We start from the raw sequence: 18,832 nt of genomic DNA on the forward strand, positions 1-18,832 counted from the left end.
AATCTGGTTTCCCCATTGACCTTGCTTGTCAGAAGGTTGCACAAAGTGATCACATGACCCCAGGGCACTGCAACCATGGCAAATGAGTCAGTTCCTGTGACACAGGAATGCTGCAATAGTCATAAATGTGAAAAAGGTCATATAAAGTCAGTGCTATTGTAATTTCCAACAGTCACCAAATGAAATGTGGTAAATCGAGAACTACCTGAAGTTGATAAGTTTACCAGTCATCTGATTGACACTTGCCCTCTTCAATGTATTTTAAACACCAGGTGCAACTCAAACCAACTCATCCTATTTTAGCCCAACATGACACTTGTAACTTACCGATCTCAGTAAGTTGGCTTAACTGGGGGCAACTACAAGGGTCTCCAACCTTGGCAACTTTAAGACTTTGTGGACTTCGACTCCCAGCAAAGTCCACAGGTCTTAAAGTTGCCAAAGTTGGAGACCCCTGGGCAAGTGAGTCCTGAGAATTAGTCTGGGTGAGGCGGTAGCGGGCATTGCGTTCCAGTTTCCTCCCTCGTTCTGGATCATTTCTCCACACATTAGGGCCGCAAGATTACTCGGGCCTGGTCATTTCCAAACAAACCACGCGTATCCTTAAAAAGGCGGCAAGACGCTTTGTGGGTCGTCCCGTAAGAAGAGACTGGAAGCGGAATGCAACGAAAGCTGCCCAGCAGCATCTCTCACCTGGCCTCGCCAGGGAAGCCGCCACCTAGCCTTTTCTCCCGGGCGACGTCCCGCCCAACAGGTGCTTGTGCGTAGCAGCCGGCTGCAAAGTGCAAACCACACCCAGCCCTTCCCTTCCCTTCCCTTCGAATATAAACGCCGGAGGAGAAGGCCTGGGGCGTGGGGAGTGGAAGATTTCGTCATGTCGGACGCCCCCGCCCGCTGCCGCGTTTGGCTGCGGCGCGGCTGCGGGGCCCTGGCCCACCTGGCGGCTTGGGGGATGACCGTGTTTCTGCTGCTGCTTTCCAGGCCTGGCACTAGTGAGTGACACCCCTGCTTCCGGTTACTCCCAGTACCGGCTGATCTCGCTTTGGACTCTTTCCTTGAAAGCAGCAGGTCGTCCCTTTTCCCCCCACAAAAAGGCTCTTCTTTTCTGGCGCCCCTGGGTTGTCCTGGGGTAGCCTCTCCATACTTGGGTCGCTCCTGAGGCAATTGGTTCGGAACCTTAACAATAGGGCAGCGGGAGAGCCCGCCTAATAATCGCGGCTTATCTTTAACTTTTATATATTCACATATGAGCTTAAGAGTTAAGCAGTAAATGTCAGGCTGGCAGATAGGGTCACATTGGCGGGACAAGCCAAAATCAGGAAAATTTATATATAAATTTTATATAAATATAGATATATATAAAAAAACATTACCAAAACAGTGGGGGAAGAATTGCACACGGTAAGCGAGAGAGTTACAAAGGGTGGTGGATAAATCAGGAAGCTTTTAACAATGGAAAAAAACCTGTAAAAATCTGTCTTGAGTCTACACCATCACGGAAGCAAGAAGCTTTTTTGTGAACATCATTGCATGTTCGTGGTTTTTTCTTCTTTTTCTTCTCCGGGTGCTGCCTTTTGGGTTCATCTATATTTGCTTTGGTGAGAAAGTGTAGACTGTATTAAACTGCAGTGTATCAGAATAGCTGATGAGCAGAGAGAATTCTCTACAGCTTAGCTTATGAAATATGACTTCTCTTGCCCCATTGTATATGGAGATGGAGAAGGAAGCCTTTTTAAACATTTGTAGGATGTTGCTATTTTAATATAAAGATAAGAGAAATGGTAATAAAACAATCTTGGGCATCTGCAGAGAGGTAAAAAAGATATCTGATTAATGTACAGTTCCTTAGTCTACATTATTTAGAGGAAATACTGGTTAAATAAACTTTAATTTTTCCCCATGTTAACTACCTAGAATTATGGTACCGTACAGCATTTTTGGGGTATAGGTTAATACTGATGCTCTTGGACTCTGAACTAGGGAAATGGAGATGTGAGATTATTCCTGTGAGTGGTAGGTAATGTTAAGTATTAACATGGAAAATAAATATTACAGGACAATTGTCTTACATTAAATGATTTTGATTGCCTACTTGTCTCATAGTAATGGAATCATATGGTGCTTTGGTGACAGCTAGATTATGTTTGGGAGTTATGAGAGTTGAAAGGCAAGATAGAATCAGGTTGAATTTAATGGATGGTTGACCATTTAGATTACTTACTATTCCAAGAGAGTGAGAGCTGGGAATCATTTAAAAAGTTCATCCAAAGCAAGAATGGTAAAGAACAAACATGTTAATAGTTTTATGATACTATACAAGTTACTGATTTGTAATTTAGTGTCTTGTGTGACTGCAATTCTCATTTCTGGCAATTTAATTGTATTTAAAACTAAAGGTTTTATTGCAAAATTACTTCATTTGAACCAAACCTTAACTTTCTCCAGATTGGAACCATACATTTTTGGCTATGTATGTGATTTAAAGAACTTTTAAACCTGTGTTTGCAGCATGTAATATGACAATAGATATGTGTCATGCCCTTGGTAGAGTTGGATTCCCCTGAGGGAGAGGAGGAACAGCCAACAGGGAGTGGAGGTGTGGCTCCGGAGGTTGTGGAGGAGGGGAAGGGCAGAGGCCGGCTGGACAGTCTGAGGAAGAACCAGGCCCATCCCCTCTTTATCCTAGGACACACAGGGAGGAACACAGAAGGAAACAACTTGGCTTATGAGAGAGGAAGTGGCCATGATCCCCCTCATTAGTTGCAGCTGGGGAGAATACTATATAAGAAAGACGTCACAACACAGCATTGCCAGAAGTAAAGTGTATTTTATTTTGGGCTGAAATTACCTTGGTTGGCGTCCTTCCAACAGACTGTGCCTTGTTATCTCCTTGAAGTTGGTAATTACTTATCCTGGTCAGTTGTGGAATTTCCTTCATTGTTTTGGTTTTTTTTTTTTATTTCACCTCTATCTGCTCATTAAGTTCAGACTGTATTGCTTTCTTTTCAAGACTATTTTTGAATAAGTTTTATCTCCAACTGAGAATTGTTGAACAGGGGCCAAATTGGAGGCATTAAAGGACATTTATTTACATTTTGGATTTTGTTACATTTGTTTTACACTCCGGGTCATCACAATATGTATATCAAAGTTAGCTAATGACAAATTGGACTACTTCAAATGTCATATCTTCTTAGGTGAAAAGCTCTAGGGAAAGTGCAAGCTACACTGATTTGCCCATGCGATGTGCCATGTGTCTTTCATGGCATGCTAGATACATGGTTTCATGTCCCAGGCAGTACTTTCACGTCCCCAAAGTTTCTGGGACAAGCAGTTCAGCCCTACAAAGGCTTCCATGCAAAGTTAACTTATTGGATTTTATTAGGCATCCTCAAAGTATAACTCACAGTTATGTTGAGATTCATCTAATGTCCAATCTTTGCCTCAATAGTTGCCTCAATAGTGTGAAAAGATGGTTATTTCATCCCATAGCATTATAGCAAATGAAATCTCCCATTCGATGCTGGGTCCAGGTAAGAAAACCCAAAAAACTCACCCAGCCTCACCAGAGATCAAGTCAGTGACCAATCAGGATTACAGATGTGACCATGTGACATGAACTACATCTCCCATGAGGTATTAACTACATTTCCCATGAAGCATTCCCTTAAGGGGGCAGCTCTCATTCCTAAATTAAGTATATACTGTCTAACCAGCACACATGGGCTAATAAGAAATCAAGTATAGAGCCTAAATAAATGTTATATGCAGAAACTACGGTATGTGCAAACTGACCTATAAGGCCATATAATGCTTGTTCTGCTTATTATAGGTGGTACCACTTCATCAACTTTGCCTGATTTTGAAAAACAGGATTAGATGACAACTAGGGTAATAAGTTAGAGCCATAGTTAAGACTGTAAAGGGACAACAATTCGTAAAGGTGGCAATCATAAACTATATACTAATGCTAAGAAAATAAATGTGGACATGCATATAAGTTACTAGTTATCCAGATCCATCACAACAACATAGTGGCATCTTTTTTTTTAATGGCTATTTTTAGTTTCAAGAGCAAACTAGGATAGGTTTTATGCAGGAGGAAATGAGCAGCACTTGATTTCTGTTGAGAGTGTGTTCATGCCATTATAAAATTGAATTTTGGAACCTAATAAATGACTTTGGTTTAAGCACGTATCTATCAATTCTATTTTGTTTCTGTCTAAAATTAGATAACCAAGAAACGGTTTTTATATTTGTTTTCAAGTGTGCCAGGCACAGGCTGTGCCCATAATTTTGTATAATATGCATCTTAAATCTGTTTCATTATCTGCAGATCCCTAGAAATTACAATGGCTTTTTATGAGGTATTCTTAAGTTCTTTCAGTTTAGAATGGTGTTTATCTGTTGAAATAACTGCTGGAAAAAAAAGTTTTATTTTAAAACTTGACAGCTCTCGAGTATATAACGGATATGTCTCATTTTGGAATCCAACAGCATCAGTGGATTTTATACAACAGACATTACAGTTCTGTGGTTGCTGGATTGTTTCTGTTTCTTTTATGTGTAGAACCACTTGTGTATGAAAGCTTTCTTATATTTATAATAATATCGGTAGGCATGATTCAACCAGAGCTGAGCACTTTTAAGTGGGACAGATTTCCATTAGGTTTTAACCTCCTTAATGTATTTCTGCTGAAATCAACAGGGCTGGTATGCTCAGCGTATTTCAGAGTCAGTTTAAGATTTGGGGACCGTGGAAGCGGGAAGAGACAATATAGAAGTAGTACAGCAGTGTTTCTTTTTGTGAAATGCCATTAAAGTCAGCAGCCCAGTAAAGGAAAAGGCATGGGAAAGCCCAGAAGACTACCATAGGATTTTGCGATTCTCATTTTGTTGAATGAAAAATATCAATTCATTTGATTACTTCAGATACTGAATTTTGTGGCAAAGCTCAGTTGTTTCCATGCCTCTGTACATAGCTCTATCGTGGAGTCTATGAATTTCTATTAAGTTTAATTTCTAAGTTTCTCATGGAATATTCCTCCCTGTATTTCAATATACCCACACAAAAGAATTAAAACTTGCTCTGGAGATTTGGTAAACAGTTGAGTTAGTACATTGTATTTCTTGAGGAGCAAATGATACAGTATTTTCAATATGGAGATTTCTCCCCTATGCTTCTGAATTGCTGTATCTTCCTTCTAGACTGATTCAGTTCTAAATCTGATTTTTGTTAAAGTGACCATTATAGATTATTTGCTGTTGTTGTTGTTATGGAGAGATCCATATGACAATGCTACATAGTCCAAAATCTCACCCCACCCCACCCCAGCTGACAGATTCATGGCCATCTCCAATGGTTGTTGCAACTTAATGTCTACAATTTATCTACCAAAACTGGATATGGCACAACCCTACCATTTTAAGAGTGGAAACACAGTGGCCTGAGTTTTGAACTGTACATTTGTACTTTATTATTATTAAGTCTAAATGTACTGCATTATGTATAGTTCAAGGTTCACACAGGCTTCTCTCTCCCCACTACAAAAAAAGAAAGACAATCCAGGACCGAACCAGATGTGTGAAATAACCAGACAGATTCCTTCACTTAATTGTTCCACCTCTTGCAATCGTCTGCTTCTCCAGACACTGGTATCAAAAATTGCTGAGCCCTGTTGTATAACCTAGAAATTTTAGTCAACTTAGAAGGGTTGCCCCAAAACATGAAACTTGAAGAATCTTCAAGAAAGCCCATTAAAATTAAATGTGTCCAGTATCTCTGGGATGTATTCATTGGAAGTTGGGAAAACAGGACAGGTGTTCAGTGAAATGCCTCTAGTCTTGAACCTAGCCATTATATTTGCCCTGCAATTCTGTGTTTTGTTTGAAAAGTACTGCTTTTTCAATTGATAGAGGATTTGGAACAGAGCTGTAGTTCCTTCCCACCCCCCGGTAATTCCCTGCACAAATTGAAAATACCGTTTATTCTGTTGTTACGAAAGGGGCATTTTGGAAAAGGTAACACCAGAAAATCTCTTAAATTCCCTGAAATACTTAGCCCTACTAAAAGAAAGATGCCCCAACCTTGTAGCTGCTGTGAGATACTATCTTTTGTGATCTGACCCAAGATAGTGGATCCTAGATGATGAGAGGTAGGTTGACTTAAAAAGACTAAAAGCGAGTTTGGTGTAGTGATTAAGGCAGCAGGCTAGAAACCTGGAGACTGGGAGTTCTAGGCACAAAGCCAGCTAGGAAGCAGGCACTGGCTAAGCCCTTTTGAAATCTTGCCAAGAAACCTGGAGGGATTTGTCCAAGCATTAGCCAAGAGTCAGTATTATACTGACTTGAGAGTGTGACTGTGTGCACATGCCTAAATGATGGATGAAGATGACTGAAACCATCTTGACAAGGAGAAGGGACTTGGAGGTCTGCACATTTTTATTCGCTTATTCCCATACTCTGCTTTCCTTGGCATGAAGAATAACTAAGCGTATATTAAAGAACATTGAATGCCTAACATTAACTTGTCCCTGGCTATTGTGAAGGCAGCCTACCCCCTTTCCTTGTTCTTTGCCAAAAGCCATGGTTATTGATGTTTGCCAGACCAATTGGAGGATCAGTGAATCATTTGGAAGCAAGGTTTGGGGCCTACCCTACTACAGTTGGCCACTAGAGCCGAATGAAGGAATACATGTCCTATCAGCCTAGACCACTGATTCTTAAAGTCATTCACTGATAGGAAGAAATCAGTGCTATTCAACTCTGCCCCAAATTCTCTCATGCTTCAGTTGCCCGCCTGTGTATGATGGGAATAAAAAGAAGGGGAAGAAAATTTGGAGGCTGCCTGCTTTCCTTCTTCAGGTGAAGCCTGCTGAATAGGTGTCAAGAGCTTCCTGCTCTGAGTTTTGGCTCTAGAGTATCAAACATGTTCAGTAGTCTTCAAGGCTGAAGCTTCCTATGGCAGGTGTGCCACGGAAGGCACATGAAACCTATGCAACACAGCTTCAGAAGCCGGGGCAACCATATTTCTAGAGGGCTTCAGGAAGACCAGTAGAAATATGCATAAATGTAATGGGCTTGGAAGAGTAAACTGGAAGACCTGGAGGGAGAGAGACGGCCAAGACACCAGTCAGACAAAACAAACTTGAATCTGAAGCAGAAATGCAATTTGAGAAAGCATCTCAAATGACCTTCCCTAGTTTCTTTTGCAGATAAAGAGAAGGAGAGGGAGCCACATTAGCTTCTGTTAGCATAACCTTTATAAAAGAGGTATTAAGATTCATAGCTTGGTTTTTTCAGTCTGGTCTACCTTGAAGGGTGGACCCCTCCCATAGCACCCAAGCACAGGGAGGCTGTCTCACACGTAAAAGAGGAGCAGGACCTTGATCACACAGTCACAGTTGCTATCTTGATCCTCCCCCTTCGCCCTCCCTCCCTGGCTATGAATGCCCCAGGTTGATTGGGATAACAAGGTTACTTTCTACAGTTCTGCTTGCTATGCCTCAAGTTATAACAAGGCTTATAAACGATGAAGAGAGGGTGCAAAGTCTTATATGCTCTTTTCTTATGCTGTGTTTTGTCTACATTCCTTCATATTTCTTAGTCATAGACAACAATGTGTAACACTTTTGGCCTGGTTGGCCCAACAGCAAAAGGATGATGACAGGCAACTGGATAGCACCTGCTTGGATTCACACATCTGATGTGTATTTAGTGTACTAAGTTTTTTTTGTCTGATGTGTATGTATATTAACCCTTAGGGTGTGGCTGCAAAATTATTATTTATCCCTTTTATTATTTTTTACTTCCCCCTTTTATTGGTTGAACCTTTTACTATTATTATATTCTGTTGTGTTGCAAGTTCACCGAGTACTTCTGTACCGGACACAAATTCCTTGTGTGTCTTAACCACACTTGGTCAAATAAATAAAATAAAAGTAAAGTTTTAGAACAATTGGCTGATTGCATAATCAGAGTCAATGGTGGAAATTCAGGAAAGGGGGATTGTCCGGGCCCTTAGTACATCCAGTACTTTCTCCCCCAAGTACAAAAATAGTACATAACATGGTAGACATATTAAAATGGCCCTGCACCTTAAAGCTGCTTACTGCTTACTGCTTTAGCAAAATACGTGACCTGGGAATTGTGATAGCCAATAGTTCTTGCAGGTATGTATATTTGGAAAATGTACCAGCTGTGCCACTTCTACAACAGCATGCACAAAATAAGGGTTGGATTTGTAAATTATTATCGGAGCCGATTGTTGCCTAAATTAGATAGCTCTTCCGACTAAGACAAAATTGGATGTAAGTGGGGGTGGGGTGGGATGGGATGGTCAGGAAGCAATATAGAGTTGACATACATAATCCTAGTGCTCAATATGTCCTATTACTGATGCAGTGGCTTGATTGGCAGATGTTTTTGCCATCAGCCTATTGACGTGCAAAAGAGGGAGGATAGCAAAGCTGGAAGATTGAAGTAATTGCTTTGCATACTGTGCACTGTGCATGCAAAATCAGGGGAGCCCATTTGGGAGACACAATAGAGGCAGGAACAGGGATTGGCAATGAGGGTGGAACATTTTTTGCTGGTTTTCTGTTGCCTAAAGAATGGGCGAATAAGACTTAACCTAGCAGTAGGAAAGAGGTCTGGGTGAAGACTTAATAAATTTAGAGAGCTTGAAGAAATTGTGGGAAAACATGAAATGCAATAAAGTTAAAACCTAAAAACAGTCACTTCTTTTCTAGATAAAGGAATCATCTTTTTTTCCCTCTTATTTCGGAGGAACAGTGTCAAATACTCTGTGTAGAGATGTTGAATATGAGGTGTATTTATTAAAAGGCTGCTGCATGTAAAGAGATTTGTATGAAAGAAAAAACATAAAGATTTGAGAGCTAACAACTCCATGCTATGTGAATTATGGTTTCATTTTTCAGCTCTCTAGTGCTCCAAATTCTGTTTCCTTTATTAAAAATAAATATATAAAATATTTGTGGAGCAAATCTTGAAAATGTTTAAGACAGGGTTTGCTAAAAGGCTTAAAAAAAGGACTATTTAGAAGGGAATGGATTATCTTGTTAGAGAGTGGAAATGCTGCATTATGCTTGGATTCTTTTATTCTTCCCAAGCCGTCTTAGATCCTGCAATGTAGACTACCATCCTCTCTGTCCTTGCTAAAATGTTTGAAACACTGAAAGACAATGTTGTAAATGTTACAATTGGAACAAGCCACCCTTCCTGAAATTAGGAAGCCTATACGGGTAGTTTACATATAGAGCGTTTTGAGAAAGCCAGAGAAGTCAGGCTGAGAATTGTAACTAAACCTTAGCATATTTTCCTTGCATCATTTTAGCACTGGCAACTGTTGGCTGTATGTGCACAGGCTGATATCCAGAACCTTCCATAATTAAGATACAAAGATGTCCCTCACTTGTTTGATTGCAGTCACAACTTTACAATGCATGTATTTATATATTTGATTTTATATCTCTCCCACTTGGCACATGATTGAGATAAGGAAACATCAATAAATCATAAAAAAACAAAGTATAAAGTATAAAACCATCAGAAACAGCAACATAGAAACGCATAAGATCAGACTTCCTCTGTTACGGTCTCCTGGCGTCAAATTGGCTGATGAAGTCAGGTTTATTTTTAGATTGCTTTGCCAAAGCTGAATGGACTTCCTTTTTTTCTCTTCTAGGTTTATTTTCCTGGCATCCGGTGTTCATGTCAATTGCAGTAAGTTGTTCTCTTCTTATTCGATATATCCCAGGATTGTTCATTTTTCCTGGGCTTTATTTGTGACAAAATGAGCATAAATGCTAAGGCTGCATTTACAGGTTGCCTTTTAAAGAGAGAGAGGCAGAAAGTCCTTTTGTCCTTCTTTTGCAGATGTCAGTAGTCGTTCAACACGTACACCTCTCTATATATGTGTGCTTTCATTCAGGCAAGTACTGTATTCTAGGCACCTGTTGAATAATACTTGAGCCATCCAACAAGAACAGTATAGTCATAATGGGTGTGGTTTGCCTGAAGAATCTTAAAACGTTTTCGGTCCTATAAAAATTGTGCATTCAGCTGCTGAAGCAGAAGGATTGTTTTTTTTTAAAGAAAGCCTTGCAGTTTCTTTCTATCACTTCAAATCCTTTCTCTTTAAAATTCAACATTTTAAATTATGCATGTCTTCCCCCTAGATTACACCCCCCCCCCTTCCCAGTTAACCATTTGGGGAATATTTGTGTTAATTCTAAGTCGTTAAAATTAAATCCAGTAGTGCTCCTGGCTCTGCCAGGCTTTTGCCCAGCACATTTTTCAAGCCCAAAGGTCACCTTTGAAGCCCAAAATACAGGTAGTCCTTTACTTACGACCACAATTGAGCCCAACGTTTCTGTTGCTCAGTGAGACATCCGTTCACTGAGTTTTGCCCCTTTTTATGACCTTTCTGGCCACCTTTGTTAAAGTGAATCACTGCAGCTGTTAAGTTGGCAACATGGTTGTTAAGTGAATCTGGCTTCCTCATTGACATTGCTAGGTGGAGGGTCTCAAAAGGTGATCCAGAGGTGGTATTCATCAGGTTCTGACCAGTTCTTAAGAACCAGTAGTGGAAATTTTGATAAGTTCAGAGAACTGGCAAATACCACTTCTGACTGGAGATTTTGCAGTATTCCTCCCCTTGCCATGCCCACCAAGCCACGCCCACAGAACCTGTAGTAAAAAAAATGTGAATCCCACCACTGAGGTGATTACATGTCCCCAAGACACTGCAACCATCATTAATATGAGTCAGTTGCCCAGCAACCAAATTGTGATCATGTGACCATGGGGATGCTGGTCTTTTTTTTTTAAATAAGAGTTTTATTTTTATAACAAAAACAAAAAATAAAACCAACTTTCAGTTATACAGTGTGTCGACTGGGAACATATATCTTGTGCACATATTAATATTTGTATACATTTCTTACCAAGTTTACATTCACATTATAGCCTATTCAGCATTATCTATCGTTATAACAATATCATTTAATTTCTTACTTCATTTTCCAACCATTTATAAAATAAATCCCAAATCATATAATACTCCATTTCTTCTTCTTCTTCTCCAATTGCCAATGTTAATCTACTCATTTTGCTGCAGTGGTCTTAAGTGTGAAAAACATGAAAAAAGTCACTTTTTTCAGTGCTGTTGTATGTTCTAATGGTCACTAAACAAACTGTTGTAAGTTGAGGACTACCTGTACATGCATGTCTGATTAAGATATAAACGAGGGATGGGATTCTACCAGTTTGCACCTATTCTCTAGAACCGGTTGTTAATATTTTAAGCAGTTCAGAGAACCGGTTGTTAGAAGAAATTACTGGCCTAATCCTGTAAGGAAGGCAGGAAGGAAACATTCTGGTGTTGCTTACAGAAACTGCCTCTCTGTTAACCCTTATTACGTTCTTGGCAGGACTAGACCTCCTGTCTCAGGAACTTCTCTGGAGTTTTTTCCCCCTCCTTTGCTGGTACTTTGCTTGTGTGGAGTGACCATTCTAAGTTACAATGGCACTGAAAAAAGTGACTTATGACCATTTTTCATACTTATGACTGTTGCAGCATCTCCACAGTCATGAAAGGCCAGGCGAGGAGATGCATGCCTCAATGTGAGTGATATTGAGTTGGCCACACCCAGCCAGTAACATGACCACCAAGCCATGTCCACCCAGTCACATGACCACCAAGCCACACCCACCAACTAAGCCACACCCACAGAACCGGTTGTTAAAAAATTTGAAGCCCTCTGCTGGTGTAAACTGCAGATCATGAGGGGGGCGTGATTTGGGGCGGGGGAGAAAAAGGGAAGGGTGATATTTCTGCTTTCTCTTCTTTCTGCTTGCATGCTAGGCGGGCTGCCAAAGTGGCAATGACAGCGTAGAACAGCACAGAAGGAATACTTAAAGATCAGCCTTTATTCCATTCTCTCCAGCTTTTGCAGATGCTCATTAAGTGAGTTTGCTGAGTACCATCCCCAGACTAAACAGTCAGTGGCCAGTGCTTGTCTCACAATAAGCAAGGACAGACCTGATTAAGTGCTTGCATAGGAGATGACCAGGAAATCCCAGCATTGTACATTAGGTTAGGAATTTTTCATTAAGAAATCAGGAAAAATGTTTGGTCTGATAGTAGCAGGCTCGACACCGGTTCTACTCTGGGTGACTTTGGGCCGGTCACAATCTCTCATCTTAACTCACCCCACAGAGTTATGGTTGTAAGGAAAATAAGAAGAGGGAGGAATATTAGTATGTTTGCCACTCTGAATTATTTATAAAATCAATAAAAGCAAGATTAAAAAATCTAAACAAAAAGCAAACCATTTGATAGAAGTGCCCAGAGAACTGAATAGACATGTCTATGAAATCACCAGGAGTAGAACCTGACTTGAAGTAAACTCACCTCTTTATCTTCATGTGAATAGTATTTTTTTCTCTCGTGACACTTCAGATCAGTCAACTGATTTTTAAGTGCTTTTCTATTATATATATATATATCACCTTATCATTTACTGCATATTGAAAACCTGCACCAGGAAAGGTTGGGCTGAACCTGCCATGCCCATTATCTGTGTGTGAGGAATGTACTAGGAGCTGAACCTTGGGGGACAATTATTACTTTCCCAAAGATTGCAAATGGAATGAAGGTGTAGGGCAGTGACGGCACCGAGTGCCCAAAGCACATGCGCATCCCCAAAATGCAATGCATGTGCATCCCTTGCGCATGTGTGTACGTCCCCCATGAATGCAGTATGTCCCCCGTGCATGCGCCCCCTCCATATGCATCCTGCCCCCCATGCATTCGTGGCAGAAATCCAAAGACCAGCTGGCGTGCATAAGTGGTGGAGCCGAGCTGGGGCGATGGCTCGCATGACCATAGACAGCACTTCTGGCATGCGTGCAATAGGTTTGCCATCACGGGTGTAGGGTATTAAAAAAAAAAAAAACTTAAAGAGGCAAAATAAACGTATATTTTTAACCTCAGTTGTTACTTTAGGAGTAGCCTTGTTATTAATGGGTTCCTATGTTCTCAGTTCTGCCTCTGCCTGACGGAAGCCCTCCTGATCTTCTCTCCAGAGGCCTCTCTTGTCTTCTGCTCCCACAAAGCAAAAGTGCAGCTGCACTGGATTGCGCAAATGTTGGCCCTCGTGGCTGCCACCTTGGGCTTGGTCTTCATTATCTCCAGCAAGAACCGGAGCGAACTCCCACATTTCATCTCCTGGCACAGCATCCTGGGTCTTGTGACTATATTGGCCACCTGTGGGCAAGTCCTGTGTGGATTGGGCCTGCTCTTTCCACAACTGCTAAGGATTTCATTAGCGGCTCAGCTCTGGAGATGCCACACTGTGTACGGACTGATAGTTTACTTGCTGGCCACTTCTACTGTAGTACTGGGCATTTGTTCTGACTGGTTTCAGGCCCAAATCAAAGGCATGGCTTGGTACTTATGCCTGGGATTGATCTTCTGTCCAGCCCTCATTATTATGAACCAGATTTCTAGAACTTGTTTGTCAAAGAAGAGACAGTATGTTTGAGGTGTGATCTCGGTAGCACGCTCAGGAATCAACATTTCAACACTATAAACATTTCAAACACTATCAAGATTATTTATGTGTTCTCTTTTTATCATGATCTTTATTACATTCCTATTTGATTATTCTATGCATCCTGCTGCTTTTGTTCGATAGGTTGGTTGGGTGTAGACATGCTAGAAGGAAATTACGAGTTAGAATTCAGCAGGTTTTCAGGGCACCCAGACAAGGGATTATTTTCCTAACACACAGCGATGCATGTATCCTATTATACTGGAAATGTTAACATACTTTCTTTTTTTAAAACATTTTATTAAAGTTTATTGCAAGATAGAAATACAAAAAGAAACAAAAGTTAGAAAGGAAAATGAAGAAAGAAGAAAGGTGCAAAGAGAAAGAGGAAAAAAAAAAGTGAATTCAGGCATTGTTAAGTGTAGGAGAATACAAAAAAAAAATAACCTTAACGTTTTGGTTTGCATTTCTAAACATCTCAAACCATTTCTATAACAAAGTCATTCTAATGATCAAAATCTAAAATCAATGTTTTTTTAAAAAAAAAATTGAGCAAAAAGGTCCAGAAGCAGTTGCCAATCAGAAACAAATCTAGATAGGTTCTTCTCTTTAATTAAAATAGTCAGTTTTGCTATTTTCTGTCTAGCTTTCTAGCTGTCAGCTGTCAAACATCAAAGTCAACGTGGATGTTTAACTGGTCCTCATGCTTGAATCCACAATGCTGTTCTGTTGAGAAGCACAGGGTGGCCACAGTTGCCAATTTTCTTCCTTCTTGAACAGTAGTAAAGAAGTACTGGAGCTTACAGCCGTATTTATTACTCTCAGTCCTACAGGCTATATCCTTCCACATAAAAAAATATTTGAGCAAAAAATATCAAGTTTCTTCTGTTAGAAGATTGAGAAGATACATTTTAGCCCGATTTTCAACTATGTAGCCCCACAAACCCATACTTTAAAAAAAAACACACGCATGACCATATCTGGTTCATTTAAAAACAAAAGAGAAAGAGACACTGAAGTGGCTCACAACCTTCTGCCTATTCAGTTATAAAAGTGTGCTTGTACCACTTTCTCCTCTGACAAACACAAAGTGGCCTTTTAGACCCATTTGGCGATTACAATATTAATAATAAGCAACTGCAGGGCAATGATTTCATGTGTGTGTGTGTGTGTGTGTGTGTGCGTGCGGGGGGTGTTCCAGCACAGCACTGCCTCAGAAGCAAAGAGGCCTGCAATATGCAATTTACTCAGTATTCACCCTCAAGCTGGAAATGCTTTTGGTATATTTATATTTTTCTGTATCCTATACAGAGGTGGATTTATAAACTGTACAGATGCAGAGAGATAACAAGATGTCCATAACAAAGAACATTTATGGTTCATCAGGTATCCTCATAACACACATTTGTGACGAAGTTTTTCTTTAATAACTAATCCTTTGCATATCTGCCTTGTAGTAAAAGATGGTTATCTCCTAACCCATCTCATAGCAATAGAAAGCAGCTCCCATGAGTTAGGGAGTTCAGGCCAAAGTGACGAAAAGTCCCCCAACCCATCGAGGGTCAATTAAGTGATCAATCAGGATTACAGATGTGGCCACGTGACATGAACTACATTTTCCAGGATACCTTTAGACTACATTTACCGTGATGCATTCCCTTAAGGGGACAGCTCATAATTCCTAAGTAACGATCCAATTCCCATAGACTGGCTGGGACAGCACATATATTTTACATTTCTAAGGTGCTCAGTCCAACAACTATACGGCTTAAAATTTAAAACAGGAAGGAAAAAAAACAACCCAAAAAATTGCACCCTCTGGAGAACAGCAAATTCTCTCTCCTATCTCTAGAGATAAAAACAGACCATTACCTAACCCATGGCCCTTTCCATGTAAATCTTGGAAATAGTATTTCAGAGGTATGTGCTACAACCGAAAAGGCCCATCTCCTGGGCTTGATGACATTACTTAATTCACAGAACCAGGAAGAGACCCAAGCCTTATAGCAGGGGTCCCCAAGGCCCATTTGCAGGATGTAGGCAGCACAAAAAACCACACTCCCCCTCTGGTCCGCAGAAGAAACTCCACAAAACTGGTCCCTGGTGCCCAAAAGGTTGGGGGCCTCTGCCTTACAGGACAGGCAGAAACAAAGGACAGATGCTTCCTTAAATAACAAAATGCTAGGCCATGTAGGGTTTTAAAGATAAAAAATAGCACATTGAATTGCCAACTAGTAGTCAATGAAGCTCTTAGAAGCTGGATGACACAAGAGATCGCTGACCAATCACTGCTTCCTCTGTAAAAACTATAACTTTTGAATGGTTTTCAAGGTTTCCCTGGGTAGACAGCATTGCAATTGTTCAACCAAAATGTGACTGAGGCGTTAGTGACCATTAGAAAGGTCTCTCAGTTCAAGAAAATGTGCAATTGCCATACAAGGTGAATCTATGCAAAAGGCCTCTTGGCCAAGCTAACATTTGCTCTTCAAACAGGAATGTGAGTCCAGGAGATGTCTAGCTTGCGTATTAGACCCAAACAGGGCAGTACAGGTAGCAGAAGCTCACCTGAGCTTGTTCTTCCACATCTAGATCTTCACAGCGTCTAGGCCCTGAAACATGACTTCAACATTGAGGATCAGATAGGTAAGTATCATTAGCATACGGATGATGATACCTGACTCCAAATGGATGGATACCCTGATTCAGTAGCCTCATGAGGTGTAAAATGTGAAGGGTCAGAGCATCGAGCATTGTGATTCCTCACCATCAGTTCATTGACCTGTCTCTTCTTGGTCGCTGTGTGAAGTATATAGATCACAAGACTGATTTCACTGGAATAGTGGAATTATACTTTATTGATACAGATTAGAATAACAGAATCTTGCATGTCTGATGGTTTTCCCTCTTATACCCTACAGAGTCAGGAGAGATCCAGTCTGAGTTTGTTTCTAATACTTTCCTGTTCACAGTGAATAAAAACAATTTTCTGCTCTTTTGCTGTCCTAATGGCACCTGGAGGCTTTTCCAAGGTAATCTCCATGACTCCCTACACTTCTTACCAATATCAACTGAAACCAACCATAGAGAAAGGGGAATTATTGCACCCGAATGCCATGTCTCCCTCTCCTACTCCCCATTGTCCAGAAGGATAGTGTCAATTCATAAAATATTTCTATGGTATTTATAGAGTTGCCAACAGAAAGGGACAGGGGAGCAGTGTGGCATCTTGCAAAGCAAAAGTGCATTCCATAAATGTTTTCAAAGATAGTAACTAGGTGACTGAAGTTTCTGCCACGCAAAATTCTAACTGGAGAGCATGATTGAGGACTCTTGGCTATGGATCTGTCTCACTGGAGAATATGAATTATGATACACCCAGGGGGTGGGGGGAAACCAGAGTCAAGGGTGTGTCTCAGAGTCGGCTACACCCAGGCAGTGCTGGACATGTTAACTCCCAATAAATCCTTTTTAAGTTTTGGAAGTTTGGCTCGAGACTCATGATTTAAATGGGGGGATCACTGCCGGAATCCTGACAGAAAGTACTATAAGGCCTGTGGTATCAAAAACTGCTAAGAGACCAAGAAAAACCATTCTTGTGCTCCCCACCCCAGCTCTGCCACATGTCATTCACAAGTGTGATTAGTGCATCCCTGAACTAGATACACAACTGTCCTGGGACAGCTGCTGCCTCAGTATTATGGCTCCTGTATTTTTTCCATTGTTTTATATTGCCAAATGTTTTCCATTCTCTACCTTCGTTTCCTTGTCATATGATTACAGTATCAGGCTAAGATAAGTTATCACCTTTCCACCTGTTAGACTGTAAAGTGTGATCCCAATAGAGTGCCATGTTTCTCTGAACATGTCTCTGTTAAACAGGTGCCTACAAAGCTTATAGGTAAGTCTTAAGGAGTAAATTTTGCAACTGTGGCCTTGCATCTTGTATACCCCACACACACACTACTTGCAGTTGTGATTGTCATGCAAATTTTTAAAATCAGTTTACTCTAGAGTGATGAATCAGAAACAGAAGATCTGAAGAAAATTCAACGTCTTACAGATGTTTTTGTGTTCTCATATTTTTCATGTAATATAGCAATATTTTGACAGCAAGTAAAATTTTGTTGAATATAATTCAGATATTTTTGCTTTGACATTCCATGTGACTGAGGAAATCACCTAATGTTATGTTTTGTTCTTATTGCATGTTTAGCATATGTATATATCTCTACTGCAGCCTTCCCAAACTGCTTGTCTTCTACAGCAGATATGCTGGGACTGTAGCACTCAGAATTATAGTATATTATAGAATTATAGTATGATAGGAATATTTGGAAGGCACCAATTGGAGGAAGTTTATTCTATTGGCCTTCCTTGTATCTGGCAACACGGTTTGATGTTCTGAGTTAGCTTGCTGAAATTGCAGCAGCACCTTTCTGATTTGCTATACCATTGGCCTGGCAGGACTCTGGAATGGAAAATGGAAAGTAGATGGAAAGGTTATAGTACAGGTAGTCCTTGACTTACAACAGTTTGTTCAATGACCATTCAAAGTTACAGTGGCACCTGACATGACTTATGACTGTTTTTCACACTTGCAACCATTGAAGCACCCCATGGCCATCAAAATTCAAATGATTAGCAGCTGGCTCATATTTATGATAGTGCCATGGTCATATTACCCGCTTTTCTGACCTTCTGACGAGCGAAGTCAATGAGAAAGTCAGATTCACTTAACCTTGTTACTAACTTAACAACTGCAGTGATTCACTTAACAACCAAGACAAGAAAAAAATGTAAAGTGGGGCAAATTCACTTAATAACTGCCTTGCTTAGCAGTAGAAATGTTGGGTTCAATTGGATTGCCAGTCAAAGATTATTTTAAAATAAGTGAAAAATACAAATGAACTGGACTAGGGAGAACTTACTTTCTAGGTGCTTATTCTCCTGGAGTAGAGCACAGTATTTCATACGTCTATATTGAGGTGTATTAATATTCTGAATCTTCGCTTTTCTTATTTCACATATTCACTTGTTTAATTTTCTGATTAACCTTAAGGAAACATCTCTGAAGCTAAGTCTTCATATACTGACAATGTAAACCTATATAGCACCAACTCTGTTGTCCTGTTTATTTGCTGGGCATACAGCTGGTATGTGGGTGGGAGTGCATGTGTATGAACAAGTGTAATTGAGTGGTTTTCTCTTAGGAAGGAGGCTTAGAATTTGACAGTGCCAAACCCATGCACAATAAA

The 18,832-nt window shown here is 40.4% G+C and overlaps 1 protein-coding gene and 1 long non-coding RNA gene across 2 annotated transcripts in view; one reads left to right on the forward strand and one right to left on the reverse strand.

Moving 5' to 3' along the window:
* Nucleotides 1–783, reverse strand: part of LOC148126118 (uncharacterized) — a 3,228-nt gene extending 2,445 nt beyond the window's left edge. The window contains exon 1 of the long non-coding RNA XR_015742844.1: nt 694–783. This is a non-coding gene — a long non-coding RNA (uncharacterized LOC148126118). The remainder of the gene's footprint in view (nt 1–693) is intronic.
* On the forward strand, nt 751–13,687 carry CYB561D1 (cytochrome b561 family member D1). The gene is made up of 3 exons (XM_026718143.2): nt 751–992; nt 9,707–9,744; nt 13,068–13,687. Exons 1-3 carry the CDS (start codon nt 875–877, stop codon nt 13,566–13,568), a joined length of 657 nt encoding a protein of 218 aa, XP_026573928.1. The 5' UTR covers nt 751–874; the 3' UTR covers nt 13,569–13,687.
* Nucleotides 13,688–18,832: the final 5,145 nt, after the last annotated feature.

Source organism: Pseudonaja textilis, chromosome 3, assembly GCF_049901715.1.
Source record: "Pseudonaja textilis isolate UNSWEBS1 chromosome 3, rPseTex1.2, whole genome shotgun sequence".
Taxonomy (NCBI): domain Eukaryota; kingdom Metazoa; phylum Chordata; class Lepidosauria; order Squamata; family Elapidae; genus Pseudonaja; species Pseudonaja textilis.

Bases quoted from the DNA above. Each gene is read 5' to 3' on its own strand.
- CYB561D1 (XM_026718143.2), top strand. From the start codon at position 875: ATGTCGGACGCCCCCGCCCGCTGCCGCGTTTGGCTGCGGCGCGGCTGC. The intron at 993-9,706 runs GTGAGTGACACC...TTTCTCTTCTAG, and splicing joins GCTTTCCAGGCCTGGCACTA to GTTTATTTTCCTGGCATCCG. The intron at 9,745-13,067 runs GTAAGTTGTTCT...CTATGTTCTCAG, and splicing joins CGGTGTTCATGTCAATTGCA to TTCTGCCTCTGCCTGACGGA.